The sequence below is a fragment of the Oncorhynchus clarkii genome, chromosome 9, assembly GCF_045791955.1.
Source record: "Oncorhynchus clarkii lewisi isolate Uvic-CL-2024 chromosome 9, UVic_Ocla_1.0, whole genome shotgun sequence".
Taxonomy (NCBI): Eukaryota; Metazoa; Chordata; class Actinopteri; order Salmoniformes; family Salmonidae; genus Oncorhynchus; species Oncorhynchus clarkii.
This window is the reverse complement of record NC_092155.1, coordinates 16,171,420-16,199,402: the sequence shown is the minus strand read 5'-3', so window position 1 is coordinate 16,199,402 and position 27,983 is coordinate 16,171,420. Positions and strand designations below refer to the sequence as shown.

The 27,983-nt window shown below is 41.7% G+C and overlaps 2 protein-coding genes across 2 annotated transcripts; both read right to left on the bottom strand.

Moving 5' to 3' along the window:
- LOC139417474 (Fc receptor-like protein 5) lies at positions 1 to 5,540 on the bottom strand. Its single transcript, XM_071166756.1, has 12 exons — positions 5,532 to 5,540; positions 3,207 to 3,270; positions 2,867 to 3,139; positions 2,434 to 2,706; positions 2,020 to 2,340; positions 1,648 to 1,926; positions 1,230 to 1,478; positions 814 to 924; positions 672 to 696; positions 525 to 583; positions 211 to 261; positions 1 to 101 (listed from the first exon to the last, which is right to left on the bottom strand). The coding sequence occupies exons 1-12, from the start codon at positions 5,538 to 5,540 to the stop codon at positions 1 to 3; spliced, it is 1,815 nt and encodes a 604-aa protein (XP_071022857.1).
- An 8,523-nt stretch (positions 5,541 to 14,063) lies between these two features.
- LOC139415997 (leukocyte immunoglobulin-like receptor subfamily A member 4) lies at positions 14,064 to 25,482 on the bottom strand. The gene is made up of 6 exons (XM_071164225.1): positions 25,204 to 25,482; positions 24,178 to 24,450; positions 21,825 to 22,097; positions 19,967 to 20,239; positions 14,791 to 15,066; positions 14,064 to 14,595 (listed from the first exon to the last, which is right to left on the bottom strand). Exons 1-6 carry the CDS (start codon positions 25,421 to 25,423, stop codon positions 14,489 to 14,491), a joined length of 1,422 nt encoding a protein of 473 aa, XP_071020326.1. The 5' UTR covers positions 25,424 to 25,482; the 3' UTR covers positions 14,064 to 14,488.
- Positions 25,483 to 27,983: the final 2,501 nt, after the last annotated feature.

Sequence of the window (27,983 nt, the reverse complement as noted above, 5' to 3'; positions counted from 1 at the left end):
TCACAGTTGAGGATCACCTTTCTTTTTCTTGGCCAACTTTTTCAGCTGAATCTGGGCGTAAGTCACATGACTTGGTCCAGCAGCAGAAGCACCAGCAACATCTGAGACATAATACACAAACACCTTCACTTAGTCAAACTCTACATGTCATATTAAATGAAGAGCAGCAGACTACTTCACATTCATACTGAAAACATTACATTACACTACCGTTATCATTGTTGTCTGAGGAATTGATCGTATCGTAGATGTTAGCGTCACCTGTTGGTCAGAGAAGAGAGATATTTTGTTTAGATTTTTAGGTTGGTTATCCTAAGATTGACTAGGGATCAATTGGGAAGTATAATGAATTTGGTTAACTTTCTGAATTGACCGGAATTTAAATGATTTTGTCCCCAAAGCTGGTTGTTATACAAAGTGCATGTAGATGAGTCAGTGTATGAGGTTACAGAGATGAGACTGGTAGAGGTCTGGGCTGAGAGACTGACCATGTAGACATGTATAAACAGTATCAGGAGCCTGACCCTGGGTAGATCCTTGGTCCTGTTGGGGGTCCTGGTTGGTTCTCTGGGGCTGAGGGGGCCTACAGGGAGAGAGATACTCAGCGTAAGACGCACAGAGAAGATGTTATACTGTATGTATCAATATAGTTGAGAGACAGGTGTACTCACCAGAATAGTCTGTTGAAACAGGAACCTGTAATGACAAACACATTGTGTTATGTACTGAACTTTCTCCAACTATTTTAATTTTTATTTAGACATTTTGATTCTAAACATAATAATATTAAATGATACATTTCAAAAGTCTTACCTTTTCTGTTTTGATATCTCACCAGCAGGACCAGGAGAATGACCAGTAGAACACCAGCAACAACCAGACCCACAACCACTGCTACTAGGACTGATGTAGAGGATCCAGGAGCTACGACCGGAGAGAGAACAGAACAACAGCATCAGACTCTGACATGGAAAATAAATAAAGTAGTTCAATTCCTGTATGTATTTGAGTCTGGAGAGAGAACAGGATAGACAGAGAGGATACATGGGTTTACAGTATAGAGCATGTAAAGAAAGCAGGGTGGCCCGTCTTTTGACAATTTAGTTGAGTCATCATATTTTCTAGGGGAATGGAAATCCCAAACTATATTAACATCAACACTTAAATCACATGTTTTTCACACAGATAATAAATAGATAACTAACTTGTGATCATAAATGTTTTCTCACCTCTCACTGTCACCCAGCTCTCTGGTGATTCTCCTTCATCAGATTTACACTTATAGAATCCTTCATCTGACTTGGATACTGTAGGGATGGTCATCTCTCCTGTGGTCTCATTCTTGATGAGTGTTCCATCTTTGTAGAAATCAGTCTTGGGGTTAGGATTTGTTCCCTGATGTCTAAATGTACAGGTCAGAGGCACAGAGTCTCCTTCAGTCACAGGATGGACAGGACTCTCCAGGATCACATCACCATCTGTGTAACATAATATATAAATAATACTGTAAATCTGGAGTCATCACTCACAATACATCAACATCTTATGAGCGTGTATTTATGAGATGCAGTCATTCAGTTACAGAATTGAACATATTATTATACATGTATTTATGAAAGATTAGCGAATGTTGTACAATAGACGTACCATTTACTGTGATGTTGACAGCATTGCTGTACTCTCCTGATCCAGACTCACACCAGAACACTCCACTGTACCATGTGTCCAATGATGTGATGGTGCAGGTGGATTCTGTTATTGATCTCCAGGTAGAGACACACTCTGGCAGCCATGCTGTCTCTGTGTGTCTCTTCAGTCTCCATCCAGTAGAGTTCCCCTTCAGCTCACAGCTCAGTGAGAGAGACTTTGATGTAAAATGTTGAGTTCTGTTGGGAAGTACTGTAAGAGACACTGAAGGCTGCAGATCTGTAACAAAGAGAGACAGCCAAACCTATAGTTATATAGACACATGAGGGTGACTTAAAGATGATTTAATACAGTTTCAATGCAGTTGGTTACCTCCTGACCAGAGAAACTGAGGTTCACTGTAGAGTGTGTCATAGACTGGGTCTCCTCTCCCAGCTCTACACACATATCCTCCTGTGTGAGTAGGACCAGCAGGGATCAGAGTGTAGGAGTCTTCACTAGTCCCATTGTCAGATAGGGGCTGTAGAGAGTAAGACTTGTCTGATAGGGAGGGTAACCCAGCTCTGTGGGGAACAGCCCTGTACCAGGAGAACCTCCAGCCTGTAGACGTCTTGTCAACTTTACAGTTCAGAGTCACTGAGTCTCCAGGGTTCAGCCACTGAGGAGAGATACTCAGGACAGGTTGGGGTTGATCTGTGATTTGATAGAGGACAGGTTTCAACCTTTCAGTCTTAGAAAGTATTCTACTGAACCCAATTTAATTTATACTTGATTAGATAGACTTACCAGACACGGTCAGTTTTACAGCATCACTGGTCTTGGAGAACTTGTTTCCCTTTACACCCTCACAGGTATATGATCCACTGTTAGACATGTAGACAGGACTGATTCTGTACTCAGGCTTTGTGTTAAAGGAGATCACTACCGGACTATTCTTATACCATCTGTAGTTCCAGTCAGTGTCTCCACCTCCCTGTATGTCACATCTCATAGTGACAGTCTCTCTAATGAATATCTGGGTCCAGTTGGGTTGGAGGGTCAGAACAGCAACAGGTCTCTCTGCATAGACACAACACAGAAAACTGAATAAACAGTTGCACTATAGCTTCAAGTTATCTATCATTGTTGTGATACAGTAAACAGACAAATATTATACCATAGATTACTGTCTATCCATATACAATAGCATCATTTTAACATAAAACTGTTTTAGACTCACCAGTAATGTTTATCTGGACTGGGTCACTGTACAGGGTGTAGTAGACTGGGTCTCCTCTCCCAGCTCTGCACCAGTACTGTCCTCCATCAGAGACACTGACCCTGCTGAGTGTGTAGGAGTATCTAGAGGTTGTGGTTACTGGAGTAGAGTCTGGTCTGTGTCTGTACCAGTAAAACTTCCATCCAGGCGACTCTACAGTACAGCTCAGTGTCACACTGTCTCCTGTGAATATGTTCTCTTTGTCTGAAGTCAGTGTGGTCTTTGGCTGATAATCTGTGGGTATTTCAATAGGTTTGAGTGATAAGATAACAACAACAACAACAACAACTAAAATACTCACTATTCACAGTAACAGTGACATCATCACTGATGGATGAAGATGTGGGTCTGGATCTTCTCTCTCCCTGACACCAGTAGAGACCCTGGTCAGACTCAGTAACTCTACTGATGGTTGAAGATGTGGGTCTGGATCTTCTCTCTCCCTGACACCAGTAGAGACCCTGGTCAGACTCAGTAACTCTACTGATGGATGAAGATGTGGGTCTGGATCTTCTCTCTCCCTGACACCAGTAGAGACCCTGGTCAGACTCAGTAACTCTACTGATGGATGAAGATGTGGGTCTGGATCTTCTCTCTCCCTGACACCAGTAGAGACCCTGGTCAGACTCAGTAACTCTACTGATGGATGAAGATGTGGGTCTGGATCTTCTCTCTCAATGACACCAGTAGAGACCCTGGTCAGACTCAGTAACTCTACTGATGTATGAAGATGTGGGTCTGGATCTTCTCTCTCCCTGATACCAGTAGAGACCCTGGTCAGACTCAGTAACTCTACTGATGGATGAAGATGTGGGTCTGGATCTTCTCTCTCCCTGACACCAGTAGAGACCCTGGTCAGACTCAGTAACTCTACTGATGGATGAAGATGTGGGTCTGGATCTTCTCTCTCCCTGATACCAGTAGAGACCCTGGTCAGACTCAGTAACTCTACTGATGGATGAAGATGTGGGTCTGGATCTTCTCTCTCCCTGACACCAGTAGAGACCCTGGTCAGACTCAGTAACTCTACTGATGGATGAAGATGTGGGTCTGGATCTTCTCTCTCCCTGACACCAGTAGAGACCCTGGTCAGACTCAGTAACTCTACTGATGGATGAAGATGTGGGTCTGGATCTTCTCTCTCCCTGACACCAGTAGAGACCCTGGTCAGACTCAGTAACTCTACTGATGGATGAAGATGTGGGTCTGGATCTTCTCTCTCCCTGACACCAGTAGAGACCCTGGTCAGACTCAGTAACTCTACTGATGGATGAAGATGTGGGTCTGGATCTTCTCTCTCCCTGACACCAGTAGAGACCCTGGTCAGACTCAGTAACTCTACTGATGGTGGATCTGGTATTATGGTATTTATACTGGGACAAGCTAATCTCACTGTTGTCTTTGTACCATTTATAGCTCCATTTTTGTACTTATAAATGAATGATATAATGTATACCCATTCATACCCATTGATTCTTGAAGAATATAATCTGGTTTTACTACAATGTTTGTAAACAATGTAAATGTAAACAGACAATGTAAAGCCTCAAAACTTTGTTAAAACTATAATTCATTTATGGGTTGTTCTACAGAAGTGGTGCACTTTTGGGGGTTTATATTTGTTTTCTAAGTTGTATCCTATTTTTCCCAACTTTCAACACACGTCTTCCAGCATCTGTCAGATAGACATATATACTTCTCACACACTTTGTTTATATTGTATACCTGAATTCCTTACCACCACACTAAACGGGTCACTACAGAAACATAGTGAAATATAAGCAGTAAAGGGAGCACCATGCACAGTAGTGATCATTCTGATTAACCTATTACAGATTCATATGAGAAAATGTATTTGCATAACAAATTAACTAAATAGTAAAAACATGATGTTTAACCAATTTTCAAAACCTTTAAATTGAATTTACAGAAATATAATCTCTATTGTTCTCTGTAAAATGTTCAATGTTGATTGTATGAATGTGGAACATGTTGACTGATTTAATTACTTAAGCATCTAATTCATTATGTTGTTAAATGTTTAGTTCACTTTTCCTTTCATTATTTTGGCAAAATAGCAGGTGTTTTGGTGTAAGTTTTTAAAAATAGAGATAAATAGAGAACGCTAGATGGAAAAAAAAACTCATTTTACTACAAACATTGCCATTGACGGCTTCCACCATTAAAAACTAGTCAACTGGGTGGGGATTCCTATGGTTTGGGATTGATCAGCCAATGATCAGAGAATATTGTCTTCCTCCAATTGGGTTGCCTCATAGGGAAAGATAGAGGACTCTAGTGCCTAAAAGCATGTTTTTGCATGGGCAGCACTATTGAGGACTTTCACAATTTTTAAGTATTCAACTGGGTTGGACTTCCTATGGGTTAAGAAAGGATCACATACTTCCATTCAGGTCATCAAGGGGGAGAGCCAATTAATTATAATTGTGAGTAAACATTCCATAACTGCAGGTTGCAGTATATCACCAGCCTTGATGTTTTACCACTTCAAACAACACACTAGGTGGCAGTGTGAACCCTTTCTGTTTGTCATAGAAATAGTAGAAGAAGACAATTGACGATTTCTAAATGGAGATGGCCTCAATGAAGCTGCCCATCTTCTCACAGATGCCATAATGCGACATACAGGTAGACAATAATGCAATGTCTATCTAAGTCCATGTGTTACCTATGGTTTGTGAACCAAGTTTTAGACCAGAACATTGGTCCCACTATCCAGAACCAGTGAATTGAGACCATAACAAGATAAAGACCAAATGTAAGTGTTCTTGAGTGGTCTCAAGACCAAGACCACTAGATCCTGAGTGGTCCCAAGACCAAGACCACTAGATCCTGTGTGGTCTCAAGGCCAAGACCAATAGATCCTGAGCACATGGGCCGTTTCTGCAATTGTAAGAAGCTCAAGTAAAGTAAACTTGAGTACAGTACATTAGAACACAGTAGAGAACAGTAGAATACATTCAAGTAGAGTACAGTAGAGTAGGGTACAGTTTAGTAGAACACAGTACAGTTCAGCAGAAAACAGTACAATACGGTCAACTAGAGTACAATAGAGTAGGGTACAATTCAGCAGAAAACAGTTCAGTAGAGTACAGTACAGTAGAGTAGGGTACAGTTCAGTAGAGCACAGTACAATAGAGTAGGGTACAGTAGAGTACAGTACAACAGAGTAGGGTACAGTACAGTAGGGTACAGTACAGTAGAGTACAGTAGAGTAGGGTACAGTTCAGTAGAGTACAATAGAGTAGGGTACAGTACAATAGAGTAGGGTACAGTAGCATATGGTAGTAGTAGTGTTTTGCTCAAATATATATCAATGGGTCTTGGATGGTTTGAGCCCCCCTGTAGGCTATTAGCTCCATTAGCTCTGACATATTGAAAACTCTAATCATTGGCGACTCCATTACCCGCAGTATTAGACTTAAAACGAATAATTCAGCGATCATACACTGTTTACCGGGGGGCAGGGCTACCGACGTTAAGGCTAATCTGAAGATGGTGCTGGCTAAAGCTAAAACTGGCGAGTGTAGAGAGAATAGAGATATTGTTATCCATGTCGGCACCAACGATGTTTGGATGAAACAGTCAGAGGTCACCAAGTGCAACATAGCTTCAGCTTGTAAATCAGCTAGAAAGATGTGTCGGCATCGAGTAATTGCCCTCGCTAGAAGCCTGTGTTTCAGACATAAGGAAGTGGATGGCTGCAAACGTTCTACTTTTGAACTCGGACAAAACAGAGATGCTTGTTCTAGGTCCCAAGAAACAAAGAGATCTTCTGTTCAATCTGACAATTAATCTTAATGGTTGTACAGTCGTCTCAAATAAAACTGTGAAGGACCTCGACGTTACTCTGGACCCTGATCTCTCTTTTGACGAACATATCAAGACTGTTTCAAGGACAGCTTTTTTCCATCTAGGTAACATTGCAAAAATCTGAAACTTTCTGTCCAAAAACGAAGCAGAAAAATTAATCCATGCTTTTGTTACTTCTAGGTTAAACTACTGCAATGCTCTACTTTCTGGTTACCCGGATAAAGCACTAAATAATACGGCTGCTAGAATCCTGACTAGAACCCAAAAATGTGATCATATTACTCCAGTGCTAGCCTCCCTACACTGGCTACCTGTCACGGCAAGGGCTGATTTCAAGGTTTTACTGCTAACCTACAAAGCATAACATGGGCTTGCTCCTACCTATCTCTCTGATTTGGTCCTGTCGTACATACCTACAAGTACGCTACGGTCACAAGACGCAGGCCACCTAATTGTCCCTAGAATTTCTAAGCAAACAGCTGGAGGCAGGGCTTTCTCCTATAGAGTTCAATTTTTATGGAATGGTCTGCCTACCCATGTGAGAGACGCAACCTCGGTCTCAACCTTTAAGTCTTTACTGAAGACTCATCTCTTCAGTGGGTCATATGATTGAGTGTAGTCTGGCCCAGGAGTGTGAAGGTGAACGGAAAGGCTCTGGAGCAAGGAACCGCCCTTGCTGTCTCTGTCTGGCCGGTTCCCTTCTTTCCATTGGGATTCTCTGCCTCTAACCCTATTACAGGGGCTGAGTCACTGGCTTAATGGTGCTCTTTCATGCCGTCCCTAGGAGGGGAGCGTCACTTGAGTGGGTTGAGTCACTGATGTGATCTTCCTGTCTGGGTTGGCGCCCCCCCCTTGGGTTGTGCCGTGGCGGAGATCTTTGTGGGCTATACTCGGCCTTGTCTCAGGATGGTAAGTTGGGGGTTGAAGATATCTCTCTAGTGGTGTGGGGGCTGTGCTTTGGCAAAGTGGGTGGGGTTATATCCTTCCTGTTTGGCCCTGTCCGGGGGTATCATCGGATGGGGCCACAGTGTCTCCTGACCCTCCTGTCTCAGCCTCCAGTATTTATGCTGCAGTAATTTATGTATCGGGGGCTAGAGTCAGTTTGTTATATCTGGAGTACTTCTCCTGTCTTACCGGTGTCCTGTGTGAATTTAAGTATGCTGTCTCTAATTATCTCTCTCTCTCGTCGGAGTGCATGCTGGGAGTGAGTCGTTAAGCAGGAGTGATTGTGAGAGCGAATGGAATTTCTTTTCACTCTATCGGGTTTTGGTATGTATATATATATATATATATTGATTAGTTTAGTTGTTTTAAGGGTATCTTGTTTATCTATCATTAAGCACATATAGGGGTGGTGGGATCTTTGAGGTTGGTTTTTCGTGAGGGCACAATCAGCGGTTGTGAAGTGGGTGGGGCTGGTTGCAATGGCCACTCGCGGAAGTGTAGAGTTTGAAAAACTGAGTCGGAGGCATGGAGTAAAGATTCCTGCTGCGGCCGGGTGTTCAGTGGAAGACTGTAGCTTGGCTGAGGGTGCTATCATTGGGTATGATAGCATCAAATCAGCCTCAAGGATGAATAGCGCTGTAGTGATATTCTTAGATTCAATTGAAAAGGTGAATAAGATAGTTGAGAGAGGTGTTGTGTTGCGGGAGATACAGACGCCGGTATTTCCGCTTATGAATCCGGCGAAGAAAGTTATGCTTTCTAACGTGCCACCATTTGTTAGAGATGAAGTGTTAGAGCGAGAGTTATCTCGCCATGGTCAAATCGTATCTACAATAAAGAAGGTTCTTTTTGGATGTAAATCTCCGTTGTTGAAACATGTCGTGTCTCAGGAGACAAGTGCATATGATTTTAAAAAAGGAAGGAGATGAACTGAATTTAGCGTTTAGTTTTAAGATTGATGGATTTGATTATGTCTTCTATGCATCTACTGAATCAATGAAATGTTTTGGATGTGGAAGAGAGGGGCATTTGGTGCATAGTTGTCCAGAGAATGAGCGCGCTGAGCCTGGTAGTAGCTTTAGTGCGGGTGCAATTAACGCACCACCGCGAAGGGATGAAAATACTACGGGTGCAGTGGAAGAGAGAAGGTGGGCAGATGTGGTTGGAAAAGTAGGAGAGGAAGGCATTGTGTATACGGGGGCAATTGTGGTAGATCAGAACAAAGAGGGAGGGGAAACAGTAGGTGAGATTGCGACTGCCGTCGCTGAGGTGGTGCTGGAAAATGAAATTGGAGGTCAAGAGGAGATTGAAATAACGGAAAAGGAAGCGGATGTTTTCAAAATACCGAGGAGTAAAAGGAAGAATTTAAGGGGTGGTGAAGGGTCTAATTCTAAGAGAAAGGTAGAGATGGATAAATCAGTTGAAGATGAACAGGTTGTAGAGATGGAGTTTTCTTCTGGGGAGGATAGCGAGAGTGAGTCATCTGACGCATCACAACAATATAGTGAGATAGATGGGATGGAAGGGAGGTATGGGATCGAGAAGATACGTCAATTTCTGAAGTTGACAAAAGGGAAGAAATATATGCAGGATTACAATGTAACTGATTTTTTCCCTGAACGTGAATTGTTTATTGAATCAGCAAAGTTTCTGATGTCAAAAATTACAGGGGGAGGTTTGAAAAGCCCTGAAATTGCTAGACTCAAGAAAGTGGTCACGAGAGTGATAAGTGATGTAAATTCCAAAGAAAATTAAAGAGTTCAGTTGCAGTTTTAACTCTGTAAAGAGATGTGGTGGCTGTATCTTCCTCTGTATTTCTTTTATTATCCATGAGCAGTTTTAAGATCTCTTCTTTAAACGTATATGGGGCAAGAGATGTTAAAAAAAGAGCCATGGTGTATGAGTTAATGAGGGGAAAGGGAAGTGACATAATTTTTCTACAAGAAACGCATAGTAATTTGGAAAATGAAGTTATGTGGCAACAGGAGTGGGGGGGGGGGGGGGGGGGGGGGGGCAGTGGTGTGTAGTCAAAAAGTGGGGGTGTGGTTATCTTGTTCTCAAAAGGGTTTTTGCCTTTGTCATATGAGGTTGAAGAGGTAGTTGAGGGGAGGTTATTAAAAGTTAGAGCAAGGTATGAAAACATCAATATGTGTCTGATAAATGTATATGCCCCAGTGGTGACAGTTGAGAGAGTATGTTTTTTAGAGACATTATCAAATACCATTGGGAAATGTAACAAAGAAGATTATTTGTTTAATGCTGGGGATTTTAACTGCACAGTTAGCGATTTAGATAGAAATCACCAAGAACCTCATATAGCCTCAAGGACGTTTTTAAAACGCCTTATTGTAACAAATGAACTGTGTGATATTTGGCGGAGTCAACATGGAGGAACAAGGCAGTATACCTGGGCGCATGTGAGAGAGAACATCATCTCTATGGCCAGGTTAGATAGGTTTTATGTTTTTGAGCATCAATCTCAGGTCTGTAAATCAAGTGTGATAACCCCAGTGGGATTTTCTGATCATTGTTTAATAACAGAGGTGGTGTTCATTAACGATGTAAAACCTAAAAGCGCATACTGGCATTTTAATATAACTTTATTGAGTGATGCTCACTTCAGGAACTGTTTCAGGTTTTTTTGGGAGAGGTGGAGGTCTCAAAAGGCCAGTTTTGTATCCCTTCAACAATGGTGGGATATAGGGAAAATCTAGATTCAACAATTTTGTAATCAATACACGAGGAATGTCACCAAGGATATCACCAGATCAATGAAAGCCCTAGAGATTGAAATAGTGGAACTCATGACGTTGGTTGAGACCACAGGAGATCGAGGTGATACTCAGGCCCTCAAGAGGAGAAAAGCTGCATTGGCAGACCTGCTGGGTATCAGAGCACAGGGGGCACTGGTGAGAAGTAAGTTTCAGGGAATATCTGAAATGGATGCCTCATCCAAATTTTTCTTTGGTTTAGAGAAAAAGAATGGACAAAGAAAAATTATTCATTGTCTCAAATCAGCTGTTGGACAAGAGCTCACTAGCCCTAGTGAAATTAGAAAGAGGGCAGTAGAGTTCTATGCTGAGCTCTACAAGTGTGAGTACAAAGAGGACAAAACAGTGACACAGCAGTTCTTTGATGGGCTCCCAAAGGTGACTGCAGAAGCTCAGGTTGAGCTTGAGCAACCATTGTCTTTGCAGGATTTATACACTGCATTAAAAGGCATGGAAAATGGAAGGGCACCAGGCATTGATGGGCTTCCCGTTGACTTTTTTAAGTATTTTGGGGCTATGTTGGGAGAGGATTGGTTAGAAGTAGCTAATGATAGTTTAACCGGAGGGTCATTACCAATAAGCTGCAGAAGGGCTGTCCTCACCCTACTGCCCAAAAAGGGTGACCCGAGGGAGGTGAAGAACTGGAGGCCGGTGGCTTTATTGTGCACTGATTATAAGATATTGTCAAAGGCTTTGTCCAACAGGCTGAGGGAGGTGATGGGGCAAATCATACATACGGATCAGTCCTACTGTGTTCCTGGCAGGCAGATAGGGGATAACATTTCTCTGATTCGTGATTTTTTGGACGTCTCTAGGGCTATTGGGTTGGATGCTGGTCTAATTTCAATTGATCAGGAAAAGGCATTTGACCGAGTTGAACATCAATATTTATGGCACACGTTTGAGGCGTTTGGGTTCAGCTCTGGTTTTATTGCCATGATAAAGGTGATATATGGTGACATTGAAAGTGTATTGAAAGTTAACGGTGGTTTGAGTGCTCCTTTTAAAGTGTGTAGAGGTATTAGGCAGGGATGTTCTATGACAGGGATGTTATATGCCATTGCTATAGAACCACTACTAAATAGCATTAGAAGTCGCATTGCAGGGGTGTGCCTTTCAGAGGATATTCCTCCTATTCGTCTTTCAGCCTATGCTGATGATGTAGTTGTGCTAGTGAAAAATCAAGCGGAGGTGGATAGCTTGAGTCTAATGGTTGATCGTTTTACGGGAATATCCTCTGCAAAGGTAAATTGGGAAAAGAGTTGTGCTTTACAGATTGGATAATGGTCTGGAGGGATCATGCCTTTGCCAGGGGGGCTAGAATGGTGTAAGGGAGGTTTTAAGTATCTTGGAGTGTACCTAGGAAATGAGGGGACTATGGAAAAAAATTGGAGTGGGGTGGTTGAAATGGTGGAAGGGAGGATGAGGAGATGGCGTTGGTTATTATCTCGTATGTCATATAGGGGGCACACTATTATAGTTAACAATGTGATTGCCTCTGCACTGTGGCATCGGTTGTCAGTTCTAGAACCACCATCTGGCCTTCTGGCTAAGATACAGGCAATTATTGTGGATTTCTTTTGGGATAAATATCACTGGGTTCCACAAAGTGTTTTGTATTTGTCAAAAGAGGAGGGGGGACAAGGTCTTGTACATCTTGCTAGTAGGGCTGCTGCTTTCCGGTTTCAGTTTATTCAAAGGTTGCTTTATGGACCGGAAAATGTGGTGTGGAGAGGGGTGGCAGGTCTTATATTACAGAGGGTTGGAGGATTAGGTTTAAAGAAGGCTTTATTTCTGGTTGATAGTAGTCAGATTTTTAGGGAGGGAGTACCTCCGTTTTACAGAGGCCTTCTCAGAGTGTGGAGCATAATGAAGGTGTCCAGACGAACTTCAGCGGAGTCAGTGGATTGGCTGTTGGAGGAACCTCTGGTGTATGGGGCAAGACTGGATTGTACAACTGCAGCTGTTCCACATTTCTCCAAGATTCTGGTGAAGGGGAAAATCATCACCTTAAGACAGTTAATGGCCATGGCTGGGCCCGCCTTAATGGATGGAAGACGGGTGGCAGAACATTTGGGGATGAGGTCGGAAAGGATTGTCGGACAAATGCTGGGGAGCTGTAGGAAGGCTCTGTCAGCGGAAGAATGGGGTATGCTTAGTAGCCACAAGAAGAATGTGCAAGATGAAGACGTCTCATTTCCAAAACTAGGGATTACACCAAATATCCCAGAGTCAGAAAGAAAGGCGTTATTGCTGGATTTGAGAGGGTTGGAGGAGGTGGGTTTGGTTGAGGTGAATGGGAAGGAATTGTATAGGGGGTGTGTCAAGGTGTTGAATAAAGATACATTGAAAAATAGAAAAGACACTCCATGGAGGGTAAAATTGGGCATTGATGACAAGGTAAAGCCAGCATGGAGAGCACTGTACAAGCCACCGTTACAAAAGGGTACTGGTGATATGCAATGGAGGGTTTTACATGGCATCATTGCAGTTAATGCTTTTGTATCTGTTATTAACTCAGATGTTAGAGATGGATGTCCTTTTTGTAATATAAGAGAAACCATTTTTCACTGTTTTATGGAGTGTGAGAGGATAAAACCTCTATTGGAAATGCTGGAATCTTTGTTTAAAGCTGTAGGGGAGTTTTTCAATAACACTGTGTTTATTTTGGGGTTTCAATATAGTAAACAACAGAAAAGAAAATGTCAAATGTTAAATTTTATTTTGGGACAAGCTAAGATGTCAATTTTTCTGAGTAGGAAACATAAGATAGAAACGGGATATGGGCAGGATGTAAGATGTGTTTTTAAAGGATTAGTGAAAGCAAGAATAAAAGTAGATTTTGAGTTATTTTCAGCTGTAAAAGATCTCCTATTATTTGAGGAGAAGTGGGCCTACGAAGGAGCGCTTTGTTTTGTAGAGGAGGGGAAATTATTTTTTGCTGATGAAATAAGTTGAATGTATATGTTATGTATTTATTTTTGTTTAGGAATTACATTTGTTGTTTCATTTCTGAAAAGGTAGTGTGTCATTATTTATGTTAACACTTGAGTAAAAAATAAAGGTTTTATAAAAACTCAAACTCTCTTTCTTTCTCTCTCTCGGAGGACCTGAGCCCTAGGACCATGCCTCAGGACTACCTGGCATGATGACTCCTTGCTGTCCCCAGTCCACCTGGCCGTGCTGCTGCTCCAGCTTCAACTGTTCTGCCTGCGGCTATGGAATCCTGACCTGTTCACCGGACGTGCTACCTGTCCCAGACCTCTTATTTGACCATGCTGGTAATTTATGAACATTTGAACATCTTGGCCATGTTCTGTTATAATCTCCACCCGGCACAGCCAGAAGAGGACTGGCCACCCCTCATAGCCTGGTTCCTCTCTAGGTTTCATCATATATTTTGGCCTTTCTAGGGAGTTTTTCCTAGCGAACGTGCTTCAACACCTGCATTGCTTGCTGTTTAGGGTTTTAGGCTGGGTTTCTGTACAGCACTTTGAGATATCAGCTGATGTACGAAGGGCTATATCAATACATTTGATTTGATTTGATATCCTCAATGGTGCTGCCCGTGTTGTAACAAACATCATAAATGCACAGCTACAAAGATGAAACCTCTATACAAATGCTTTCCTTTATGTTAAAATATGAAGTTTAGGAGTCAGTGTACAGGACAGACTCCTCTCAATAGAAATACAGTATGTGTATCAACAAATACTTTGTCCTAAAATAATTTAACAATGTGTTTGTTATTGCTTTGGAGTTTGGACACTTCACAGAACAACACTGTCCCATCACTGTCCCAATACTTTAACTAAGAATTCTGACACAATAGAAAAAGTGTCCATCTTTATGACAAAAACACAAAGTAACTCACCTTTTACAGTGAGAATAATAGCATTACTTGGTTGTGAAGATGTGGGTCTAGACACTCTGTTCCCTTCACACCAGTACTGACCCCAGATCTACTGATGTGAGAGACTACAATGTTACTGTAACCAGACTGGGACACTACATTATCATTCCTGCCTTTGTACTACTGATAGACCCTGCTACTGTCAGACCCTACTGAACATGTCAGAGTAACTGTCTCTCCAGGGAACACAGGGTTTAGCTTCACAGTCAGAGTAGTTTTGGGAAGAGCTGTGAAAATAATGCACAAAACATCTGGATACCTGGCTGGTAATTCAGCTGATGCTGTAACATTGTGATAAAAGTATATTTGACATATGTTGACTCCATTCAGTTAGAATTTACAGTGTATATATCTGTATTTAGATGAACCCTCATTGGCTCTAAATTTAGAAAGCCCAGATTGAAGACAAACAGTGACCTCACCAGTGATGATGATGGGGAGAGCTGAGCTGCGATATGACATCTGGGGCCGATCTCTCCTCCTCCCAACACACCTGTACTGACCAACCTGACCAGTCAGGGTGATGGGGATGGTGATATCTATGGCTTTACTGGTCTGACTGGGAAGGTGATGGTTGTCTCTGAACCAGCGGTACGTCCAGTATGTGTAGTCTGATATGTCACACTGCAGACTGACTGTCTCTCCAGGGTAGAGGAGACCCTGTGGAGTGACTATCTTCACTGAGGCCGTGGGCAGAGCTGTGGAAACAGTTATATGAAGACAAATGCAGTCAGAGCAACACTCTTTCCAAAGTATGATCTGACTTCAGTAAATAGTACAGTAACTTTTATTTTAGACATATAAACTATATATGCAAAAGTATGTGGACACCCTTTCAAATGAGTGGATTCGGCTTTTTCAGCCACACCCGTTGCGGACATGTATAAAATCAAGCACACAGCCATGCACTCTCCATAGACAAACATTGGCAGTAGAATGGCCTTACTGAAGAGCTAAGTGACTTTCAATGTGACGCCGTCATAGAATGCCACCTGTCTAACAAGTCAGTTTGTCAAATTTCTACCATGCTAGAGCTAACTGTAGTCAACTGTAAGTGTTGTTATTGTGACGTGGAAATGTCTAGGAGCCACAGTGGCTCAGCTTTAATATGGTAGGCCACACAAGCGCACAGAAAGGGACCGTCGAGTGCTGAGGTGCAGAGCGTGTAAAAAAATTCTGTCCTCGGTTGAAACACTAACTACTGCGTTCCAAACTGCCTCTAGAAGCAAACTCAGCACAATAAATGTTTGTTGGGAGCTTCATGATATGGGTTTCCATGGCCGAGAAGCCACACACAAGCATAATATAACCAATACAATAGAGCAGGTTACAGTTCAGTAGAACACAGCACAGTAGATTAGTTTATAGTACAATAGGGTAGGGTACAGTTCAGTAGAGCACAGTACAGCAGAATACGGTTCAGTTCAGTAAATTACAGTACAATAGGGTGGGTAACGTTTCAGTAGAGCACAGTACAACAGAGTAGGGTACAGTACAGTAGAGCACAGTACAATGGAGTAGGGTACAGTTCAGTAGAGCACAGTACAATGTAGTAGGGTACAGTTCAATAAACTACAGTTCAGTAGAGTACAGTACAATAGAGTAGTGTACAGTACAGTTGAGCAGAGTACAATAGAGATCGGTATAGTTTAGTAGAGCACAGAACAGTAGAGTAAGGTATAGTTCAGGAGACTACAGTGCAATACATTCAACTAGAGTACAGTAGAGTACAGATCAGTAGTGTAGGATACAGTTCAGTAGAGTACAGTAGAGCACAGTACAATAGGGTAGGGTACAGTTCAGTAGAGCACAGTGCAATAGAGTAAGGTCTAGTTCAGTAGAGCACAGTGCAACAGAGTAGGGTACACTTCAGTAGAGTACAGTGCACAGAGTAAGGTACAGTTCAGTAGAGCACAGTACAATAGAGTAGGGTACAGTTCAGTACAGCACAGTATAATAGAGTAGTGAACAGTAGAGCACAGTACAATAGAGTAGGGTACAGTTCAGTAGAGCACAGTGCAACAGAGTAGGGTATAGTTCAGTAGAGCACAGTGCAACAGAGTAGGGTATACAGTAGAGCACAGTACAATAGAGTAGGGTACAGTTCAGTAGAGCACAGTACAATAGAGTAGGGTACAGTTCAGTAGAGCACAGTACAATAAAGTAGGGTACACTTCAGTAGAGTACAGTGCAACAGAGTAGGGTACAGTTCAGTAGAGCACAGTACAATAGAGTAGGGTACAGTACAGTAAGGTACAGTACAGTAGAGAACAGTACAATACCTTCAAGTAGAGTACAGTAGAGTAGGGTAGAGTTCAGTAGAGCACAGCACAACAGAGTAGGGTACAGTTCAGTAGAACACAGTACAATACATTCAAGTAGAGTAGAGTACAGTTCAGTAGAGCACAGTACAAAAGAGTAGGGTATAGTTCATTAGAGCACAGCAGATTAAGGTACAGTACAGTAGAGCACAGTACAATAGAGTAGGGTACAGTTCAGTAGAACACAGTACAACAGAGTAGGGCAGAGTTCAGCAGAAAACAGTACAATAAGGTCAACTAGAGTACAATAGAGTAGGGTACAGTTCAGCAGAAAACAGTTCAGTAGAGTACAGTACAGTAGAGTAGGGTACAGTTCAGTAGAGTACAGTACAATATAGTAGGGTACAGTTCAGTAGAGCACAGTACAATAGAGTAGGGTACAGTTCAGTACAGCACAGTACAGTAGAGTACAGTAGAGTAGGGTACAGTTCAGTAGAGCACAGTACAATAGAGTAGGGTACAGTACAGTTGAGTACAGTAGAATAGGGTACAGTAAGGGAGAGCACAGTACAATAGAGTAGGGTACAGTACAGTACAGTAGAGTACAGTAGAGTAGGGTACAGTTCAGTAGAGCACAGTACAATAGTAGAATAGGGTACAGTAAGGGAGAGCACAGTACAATAGAGTAGGGTACAGTACAGTAAGGTAGAGTACAGTAGAGTACAGTAGGGTACAGTACAGTACAGTAGGGTACAGTACAGTAGAGTACATTAGAGTAGGGTACAGTACAGTAGAATACAGTAGACTAGGGTACAGTACAGTAGAGCACAGTAGAGTACAGTACAAAATAGTATAGTTCAGTAGAGCACAGTATGTTAGAGTAGGGAACAGTTTAGTAGAGTACAGTAGAGTTCAGTATAATAGAGTAGGTTACAGTGCAGTAGAGCACAGTGCAATAGAGTATTTTATAGTTCAGTAGAGCACAGTGCAACAGAGTAGGGTATACAGTAGAGCACAGTACAATAGAGTAGGGTACAGTTCAGTAGAGTAGGGTATAGTTCAATAAACTACAGTACAGTAGAGTAGGGTACAGTTCAGCAGAGTACAGTACAATAGAGTAGGGTATAGTTCAGTAGAGCACAGTGCAACAGAGTAGGGTATACAGTAGAGCACAGTACAATAGAGTAGGGTACAGTTCAGTAGGGAAAAGTGCAACAGAGTAGGGTATACAGTAGAGAACAGTACAATAGAGTAGGGTACAGTTCAGTAGAGCACAGTGCAACAGAGTAGGGTATACAGTAGAGCACAGTACAATAGAGTAGGGTACAGTTCAGTAAAGCACAGTGCAATAGAGTAGGGTATAATTCAGTAGAGCACAGTACAATAGAGTAGGGTACACTTCAGAAGAGTACAGTGCAACAAAGTAGTGTACAGATCAGTAGAGCACAGTACAATAGAGTAGGGTACAGTAGAGTAGGGTACAGTTCAGTAGAGCACAGTACAATAGAGTAGGGTACAGTACAGTAGAGTACAGTAGAGTAGGGTACAGTACATTCGAGTACATTAGAGTAGGGTATAGTACAGTAGAGTACAGTACAGTAAGGTACAGTACAGTAGAGTACAGTAGAGTAGTGTACAGTACAGTAGAGTACATTAGAGTAGGGTATAGTACAGTAGAGTACAGTAGAGTAGGGTACAGTACTGTAGAGTACAATAGAGTAGGGTACAGTACAGTAGAGTACAGTAGAGCAGGGTACAGTACAGTTGAGTACAGTAGAGTAGGGTACAGTACAGTTGAGTACAGTAGAGTATGGTACAGTACAGTTGAGTACAGTAGAGTACAGTAGAGTAGGGTACAGTACAGTAGAGTACATAAGAGTAGGGTACAGTACAGTAGAGTACAGTAGAGTAGGGTACAGTACAGTAGAGTAGAGTACAGTAGAGTAGGGTACAGTACAGTAGAGTACAGTAGAGTAGAGTACAGTACAGTTGAGTACAGTAGAGTACAGTAGAGTAGGGTACAGTACAGTAGAGTACAGTAGAGTAGGGTACAGTACAGTTGAGTACAGTAGAGTACAGTAGAGTAGGGTACATTACATTAGAGGACAGTAGAGTAGGGTACAGTACAGTAGTATATAGTAGTAGTGTTTTGGTCAAATAGATGGCAATGTTTGGGGTCTTGGAGGGTAGGAACCTCCCAGTTCGCTATACATCTCAATACTCTACACTTTTTCCTGAATTGTGCACTTGTGCGCTACCCACATGGTGGTCCTCTGGGACAGTTCAGTAGAGTACAGTACAATAGAGTAGGGTACAGTACAGTAGAGTACAGTAGAGTAGAGTAGAGTACAGTGGAGTAGGGTACAATAGAGTAGGGTACAGTTCAGTAGGGTACAGTTCAGTAGAGTACAGTAGAGCAGGGTACAGTTCAGTAGAGTACAGTACAATAGAGTAGGGTACAGTACAGTAGAGTACAGTCGAGTACAGTAGAGTACAGTAGAGCAGGGGACAGTGAAGTAGAGTACAGCAGAGTAGGGTACAGTACAGTAGAGTACAGTTGAGTACAGTAGAGCAGGGGAGTAGGGTACAGTTCAGTAGGGAAAAGTGCAACAGAGTAGGGTATACAGTAGAGCACAGTACAATAGAGTAGGGTACAGTTCAGTAGAGCACAGTGCAACAGAGTAGGGTATACAGTAGAGCACAGTACAATAGAGTAGAGTACAGTAGAGTATTGTACAGTACAGTAGAGTACAGTAGAGTAGGATACAGTACATTAGAGGACAGTAGAGTAGGGTACAGTACAGTAGAGTACAGTAGAGTAGTATATAGTAGTATTAGTAGTGTTTTGGTCAAATTTATGTCTATGTTTGGAGTCTTGGAGGGTTGGAACCCCCCTGCTGTCTATACATCTCAAAACTCTACTCTTTTTCCTGAAGTGTCCACTACCCACATGGTGGTCCTCTGTAACATAGTTGGTAGATTATGGCACATGCAACATTAACATGTAGATGTTCTGCTTGTGTTGTAACAGACACCATAATGGCACAGATACAAAGATGAAACCTCTATATAAATGTTTTCCTTTATGTTCAAACATGAAGTTTATGAGTCAGTGTACAGGACAGACTCCTCTCAATAGAATACAGTGTGTTTATTAACAATGACTCTGTACTGTATTAAATTAACATGTTTGTTATTGCTTAACAGAACAACAGAACATGTTTCACTGTCCCAATCATTTTAGAGCTCATTGTAACTAAGAATTCTGGCACACAGACCATGATTGACTCAATATAAATAGTCAACAACATCAATAAAGCACAACAAAGTAACTCACCTTTTACAGTGAGAGTGACAGGATCACTTGGTTGTGAAGATGTGGGTCTAGACACTCTGTTCCCTTCACACCAGTACTGACCAGCCTGACCAGTCTGGGTGATGGGGATGGTGATATCTATGACTTTACTGGTCTCATGAGGAAAGTGTTGGTTGTTTTTGTACCAGTAGTACCTCCAGTCTGTGTAGCCTGGTATGACACACTGCAGACTGACTGTCTCTCCAGAGTAGAGGAGACCCTGAGGAGAGACACTCACTGAGGCCACAGGCAGAGCTGTAGAAAGACGCATGTAGTTAGTTGATTCATACATAGAATCTGCTCTATCATGATTAAATGTAGTTAGTTGATTCATACATAGAATCTGCTCTATCATGATTAAATGTAGTTAGTTGATTCATACATAGAATCTGATCTATAATGATTAAATGTAGTTAGAGCACCAATCTTACAGGCAGGTACAGTACAGAAGAGTACAGTAGAGTAGGGTACAGTACAGTAGAGTACAATAGAGTAGGGTACAGTACAGTTGACTACAGTAGAGTAGGGTACAGTACAGTAGATTACAGTAGAGTAGGGTAGAGTACAGTAGAGTAGGGTACAGTAGAGTAGGGTACAGTACAGTAGATTACAGTAGAGTAGGGTACAGTACAGTTGAGTACAGTAGAGTAGAGTACAGTACAGTAGTATATAGTAGTCATGTTTTGATCAAATAGATGGCAATGTTTGGGGTCTTGGAGGGTAGGAACCTCCCAGTTCGCTATACATCTCAATACTCTACACTTTTTCCTGAATTGTGCACTTGTGCACTACCCACATGGTGGTCCTCTGGGACAGTTCAGTAGAGTACAGTACAATAGAGTAGGGTACAGTACAGTAGAGTTCAGTCGAGTACATTAGAGTACAGTAGAGCAGGGGACAGTGAAGTAGAGTACAGCAGAGTAGGGTACAGTACAGTAGAGTACTGTCGAGTACAGTAGAGCAGGGGACAGTATAGTAGAGTACAGTAGAGTAGGGTACGTACTGTACTCTAGGGTACAGTAGGGTAGAGTACGTGAGAGCACAGTACAATAGAGTAGGCTACAGTACAGTAGAGTAGGGTACAGTACAGTAGAGTACAGTAGAGTAGGGTACAGTACAGTAGAGTAGGGTACAGTACAGTAGAGTAGGGTACAGTACAGTAGAGTACAGTAGAGTAGGGTACAGTACGGGAGAGCACAGTACAATAGAGTAGGGTACAGTACAGTAAGGTACAGTGCAGTAGATTGCAGTAGAATAGGGTACAGTACAGTAGATTACAGTAGAGTAGGGTACAGTACAGTAGAGAACAGTAGAGTATTGTACAGTACAGTAGAGTATATTAGTGTTTTGGTCAAATACATGTCAATGTTTGGGGTCATTGAGGGTTGGAACCCCCCCTGTTGTCTATACATCTCAATACTCTACTCTTTTTCCTGAAGTGTCCACTACCCACATGGTCGTCCTCTGTAACATAGTTGGTAGATTATGGCACATGCAACATTAACATGTAGATGTTCTGCTTGTGTTGTAACAGACACCATAATGGCACAGATACAAAGATGAAACCTCTATATAAATGTTTTCCTTTATGTTCAAACATGAAGTTTAGGAGTCAGTGTACAGGACAGACTCCTCTCAATAGAATACAGTGTGTGTATTAACAATGACTCTGTACTGTATTAAATTAACATGTTTGTTATTGCTTAACAGAACAACAGAACATGTTTCACTGTCCCAATCATTTTAGAGCTCATTGTAACTCAGAATTCTGGCACACAGACCATGATTGACTCAATATAAATAGTCAACAACATCAACAAAGCACAACAAAGTAACTCACCTTTTACAGTGAGAGTGACAGGATCACTTGGTTGTGAAGATGTGGGTCTAGACACTCTGTTCCCTTCACACCAGTACTGACCAGCCTGACCAGTCAGAGTGATGGGGATGGTGATATCTATGACTTTGCTGGTCTCATCAGGAAGGTGTTGGTTGTTTTTGTACCAGTTGTACCTCCAGTCTGTGTAGCCTGGTATGACACACTGCAGACTGACTGTCTCTCCAGAGTAGAGGAGACCCTGAGGAGAGACACTCACTGAGGCCAAAGGCAGAGCTGTAGAAAGACGCATGTAGTCAGTTGATTCATACATAGAATCTGCTCTATAATGATTAAATGTAGTTCGTTGATTCATACATAGAATCTGCTCTATAATGATTAAATGTAGTTAGTTGATGCATACATAGAATCTGCTCTATCATTATTAAATGTAGTCAGTTGATTCATACATAGAATCTGATCTATAATGATTAAATGTAGTTATTGCACCAATCTTACAGGCAGGTACAGTACAGAAGAGTACAGTAGAGTAGGGTACAGTACAGTAGAGTACAATAGAGTAGGGTACATTACATTAGAGGACAGTAGAGTAGGGTACAGTACAGTATAATAGGGTACAGTAGAGTACAGTAGAGTAGGGTACAGTACAGTAGAGTACAATAGAGTAGGTTACATTACATTAGAGGACAGTAGAGTAGGGTACAGTACAGTAGAGTAGGGTACAGTACAGTACAATAGAGTAGGGTACAGTACAGTAGAGTAGGGTACAGTACAGTAGAGTAGGGTACAGTACAGTAGAGTACAGTAGAGTAGTGTACAGTACAGTAGAGTACAATCGAGTAGGGTACATTACATTAGAGGACAGTAGAGTAGGGTACATTACATTAGAGTACAGTAGAGTAGGGTACAGTACAGTAGAGTAGGGTACAGTACAGTAGAGTACAGTAGAGTAGGGTACAGTACAGTAGAGTAGGGTACAGTACAGTAGAGTACAGTAGAGTAGGGTACAGTAGAGTAGAGTAGGGTAGAGTACAGTAGAGTACAGTAGAGCAGGGTACAGTAGAGTAGGGTACAGTACAGTAGAGTAGGGTACAGTACAGTAGAGTAGGGTACAGTACAGTAGAGTACAATAGAGTAGGGTACATTACATTAGAGGACAGTAGAGTAGGGTACAGTATAGTAGAGTAGGGTACAGTACAGTACAGTAGAGTAGGGTACAGTACAGTAGAGTACAGTAGAGTAGGGTACATTTCATTAGAGTACAGTAGAGTAGGGTACAGTACAGTAGAGTACAGTAGAGTAGGGTACATTACATTAGAGTACAGTAGAGTAGGGTACAGTACAGTAGAGTAGGGTACATTACATTAGAGTACAGTAGAGTAGGGTACAGTAGAGTAGGGTACATTACATTAGAGTACAGTAGAGTAGGGTACATTACATTAGAGTACAGTAGAGTAGGGTACAGTACAGTAGTATATAGTAGTCATGTTTTGATCAAATAGATGGCAATGTTTGGGGTCTTGGAGGGTAGGAACCTCCCAGTTCGCTATACATCTCAATACTCTACACTTTTTCCTGAATTGTGATCTTGTCCACTACCCACATGGTAGTCCTCTGGGACAGTTCAGTAGAGTACAGTACAATAGAGTAGGGTACAGTACAGTATAGTACAGTAGAGTAGAGTAGAGTACAGTAGAGTAGGGTACAATAGAGTAGGGTACAGTTCAGTAGGGTACAGTTCAGTAGAGTTCAGTAGAGTAGGGTAGAGTTCAGTAGAGTAGGGTACAGTACAATAGAGTAGGGTACAGTTCAGTAGAGCAGGGTACAATACAGTAGAGTAGTATATAGTAGTAGTAGCAGTGTTTTGGTCAAATACATGTCAGTGTTTGGGGTCTTTGAGGGTTGGAACCCCCCTGCTGTCTATACATCTCAAAACTCTACTCTTTTTCCTGAAGTGTCCACTACCCACATGGTGGTCCTCTGTAACATAGTTGGTAGATTATGGCACATGCAACATTAACATGTAGATGTGCTGCCCGTGTTGTAACAGACACCATAATGGCACAGATACAAAGATGAAACCTCTATATAAATGTTTTCCTTTATGTTCAAACATGAAGTTTATGAGTCAGTGTACAGGACAGATTCCTCTCAATAGAATACAGTGTGTGTATTAACAATGACTCTGTACTGTATTAAATTAACATGTTTGTTATTGCTTAACAGAACAACAGAACATGTTTCACTGTCCCAATCATTTTAGAGCTCATTGTAACTAAGAATTCTGGCACACAGACCATGATTGACTCAATATAAATAGTCAACAACATCAATAAAGCACAACAAAGTAACTCACCTTTTACAGTGAGAGTGACAGGATCACTTGGTTGTGAAGATGTGGGTCTAGACACTCTGTTCCCTTCACACCAGTACTGACCAGCCTGACCAGTCTGGGTGATGGGGATGGTGATATCTATGACTTTACTGGTCTCATGAGGAAAGTGTTGGTTGTTTTTGTACCAGTAGTACCTCCAGTCTGTGTAGCCTGGTATGACACACTGCAGACTGACTGTCTCTCCAGAGTAGAGGAGACCCTGAGGAGAGACATTCACTGAGGCCTCAGGCAGAGCTGTAGAAAAACACAAACATTAAGGCAAATGCAGTTCATGTTCCAATATTTTCAAAATATGATCACCATATTTCTTTTATTGTGAGAAGAAAAAAAAAAGATTATATTTTTGTTATATAACGAAGAATACTGACACACAGACCATGATTGACTCAATATACCCTGAGTGCACAAAACATTAAGGACACCTTCCTTATATGGAGTTGCACCCCCCACCCATTTTTCCCCCAGAACAGCCTCATATTGTTGGGGCATGGACTCTACAAGGATCCAAAAGCATTCCACAGGGATACTGGACCATGGTGTCTCCAATAATTCCCACAGTTGTGTCAAGTTGGCTGGATGTTTTTTGGGTGGTGGAACATTCTAGATATACATGGGAAAATGTTGAGTGTGAAAAACCCAGCAACGTTGCAGTTCTTGACACAAACCGGTGCACCTGGCACCTACTACCATACCCCGTTCAAAGGCACTTAAGTCTTTTGTCTTGCCCATTCACCTTCTGAATGTCACACATACACAAACCATGACTCAATTGTCTCAAGGCTTAAAAATCCTTATTTAATAACGGTCTCCTCCCCTTCATCTACACAGATTGAAGTGGATTTAACAAGTGACATCAATAAGGGATCATTGGTCTCAGCTGTTTAGTCTATGTCATGAAAAGAGCAGTGTTCTCAATGTTTTGTGCACTCAGTATAAATAGTGTCCATCTGTTTGACAAAGAAAAACACACACAACGTAGTTACTCACCATTCAGGGTGATAGTGACAGGATCACTGATGATTGATGATATGGATCTGGACTGGATCTCTCCCTGACACCAGTAGAGACCATGGACAGACTCAGCAGCTCTACTGATGGTGAGGGTGTCTCCTGTTATAGTGTGTCTGACAGACTGGGATACTACATTATCATTCCTGTCTTTGTACCACTTATAGCTCCAGATACTGTCAGACCCAACTGAACACATCAGAGTAACTGTCTCTCCAGGGAACACCGGGTTTGGCTTCACAGTCAGTGTAGCTTTGGGAAAGGCTGAGGAAACAGAGATTAGACACATACATTGGCTATTTCATATTACACTGATATAGTGATACAAGCAATTGTAGGGAACTTACCAGTGACACTTATGGTGACATATTCACTGGGTTGTGACCATCGGGGATGATCTCTCCTCTTCCCTTCACATCTGTACTGACCAGTCTGAGTGATGGGGAATGTGATGCTTTTACTGGTCTGACTGGGAAACTGTTGGTTGTCTCTGAACCAGAGAAACATCCAGTCTGTGTAGTCTGGTATGACACACTGCAGACTGACTGTCTCTCCAGAGTAGAGGAGACCCTGAGGAGAGACACTCACTGAGGCCACAGGCAGAGCTGTAGAAAGACACATTAAGTTAGTTGTTTCATACATAGAATCTGCTCCATCATGATTAAATGTAGTTAGTTGATTCATACATAGAATCTGATCTATCATGATTAAATATAGTTAGTTGATTCATACATAGAATCTGATCTATCATGATTAAATATAGTTAGTTGAGTCATACATAGAATCTGCTCTATCATGATTAAATGTAGTTAGTTGATTCATACATAGAATCTGCTCTATCATGATTAAATGTAGTTAGTTGATTCATAAATAGAATCTGATCTATCATGATTAAATGTAGTTAGTTGATTCATACATAGAATCTGATCTATCATGATTAAATGTAGTTTGAGAACCAATCTTTCCAAAGTATGATCACCATACTTCTTTAATGAAATAAGTCTTTGTATTTCTATCATAACTATGAATACTGACCCACAGTCCATGATTGACTTAATATAAATAGTGTCTGTATGACACTACTCACCATTGACAGTGATAGTGACAGGGTCACTGATGGATGAAGAAGTGGGTCTGGACTCTCTCTCGCCCTGACACCAGTAGGGACCCTCATTCACTGTTGCTCCATTGATGGTGAGAGTGTCTCCTGTTATAGTGTGTCTGACAGACTGTGATACTACATTATCATTCCTGTCTTTGTACCACTGATAGTTCCAGATACTGTCAGACCCTACTGAACACATCAGAGTAACTGTCTCTCCAGGGAACACATGGTTTGGCTTCACAGTCAGTGCAGCTTTGGGCAGAGCTGAGGAAACACACAACAGATGTTTTTACAACAACTAAACAGCATCCTTAAAATTGTGCCCAAATTCAAGTGGTTATAAGAATGGAAGCACAGATGTGAATGAGAGATAAGATGACGTACGTGTCACTGTCAGTCTGACTGCATCACTCCATTTAGAATCCTGCTGCTGATGTGAACCCAGACATCTGTAGTCACCACTGTGGGAAAACTCAGCTGCACTGATAATACATACATGTTCTTTCTGCGGACATTGATCTGTACTGGGTGTTAACCATCTGTACTCCCGGTCAGTGACTCCTCCCCCCTGTATGACACATCTGAGAGTGACAGACTCTCCACTGAATATCTGGGAGCTGTTGGGGTGTATGGTCAGAACAGCCTTTGCCACTCCTGCACAAAATCAAACCAGCATGATACACATGTTATTTCGAGACACTAAAAACTCAAAATATGTCCAGACAAAATCAACTTTAAAAATCACAAATTAAGAAATAGGATGAAGCATTAAGAGATGGAGTCTTGATGAAGAGAACAAATATCTACCATCATCATCTTCAGAGTGTCCAGAGTTGATGTATGTATTCAGCACTACAACAAAGAAAGTCACATTGCACCAATATTAGCTCTAAATAAATAACATGCCATATTCATGTTACTGATCACCACATACTCTATACTTACTGTACTTTATTTTAAAGGTGCAATCTGCAATTTCCACAAAGATTTTAGCCCTTTTAAATGAATAATAGCCATTCATTCTGAAAGAGTATAACTTTTAATTGCCTCATTAGGAAAAAACATGTGATTCCACATCAAATCAAATGTTTTGGAACACTACACATACCAAATCAAATTGTATTTGTCACGAGCACCGAATACAACAGGTTTAGTAGACCTTACAGTGAAATGCTTACTTACAAGCCCTTAACCAAAAATCCAGTTCAAGATAGAGTTAAACAAATATTTAGTCAATAAACTAAAGTAATAAATAGTCAAATTAAAAGAACAGGCCAGGTCTCTGACCTCCTCCCTATACGCTTTGCCTATTTGATGGTTCGTCTGAGGGCATAGTGAGATTTCTTTAAGGGTCCGGATTAGTGTACCGCTTCATGAAAGCGGCAGCTCTAGCCTTTAGCTCAGTGTGGATGTTCGCTGTAATCCATGTCTTCAGGTTGGGATATGTACGTACGGTCACTGTGGGGACGATGTCGTCGATGCACTTATTGATGAAGATGGTGACTGAGGTGGTATACTCCTCAATGTCATTGGTCATCTGACCACTTCCGTAAGGAGCAAGTCACTGGTACTTCCTGCTTTAGTTTTTGCATGTAAGCAGGAGTCGGGAGGATATAATTATTGTCAGATTTGTCAAATGGAGGGCGAGGGAGAG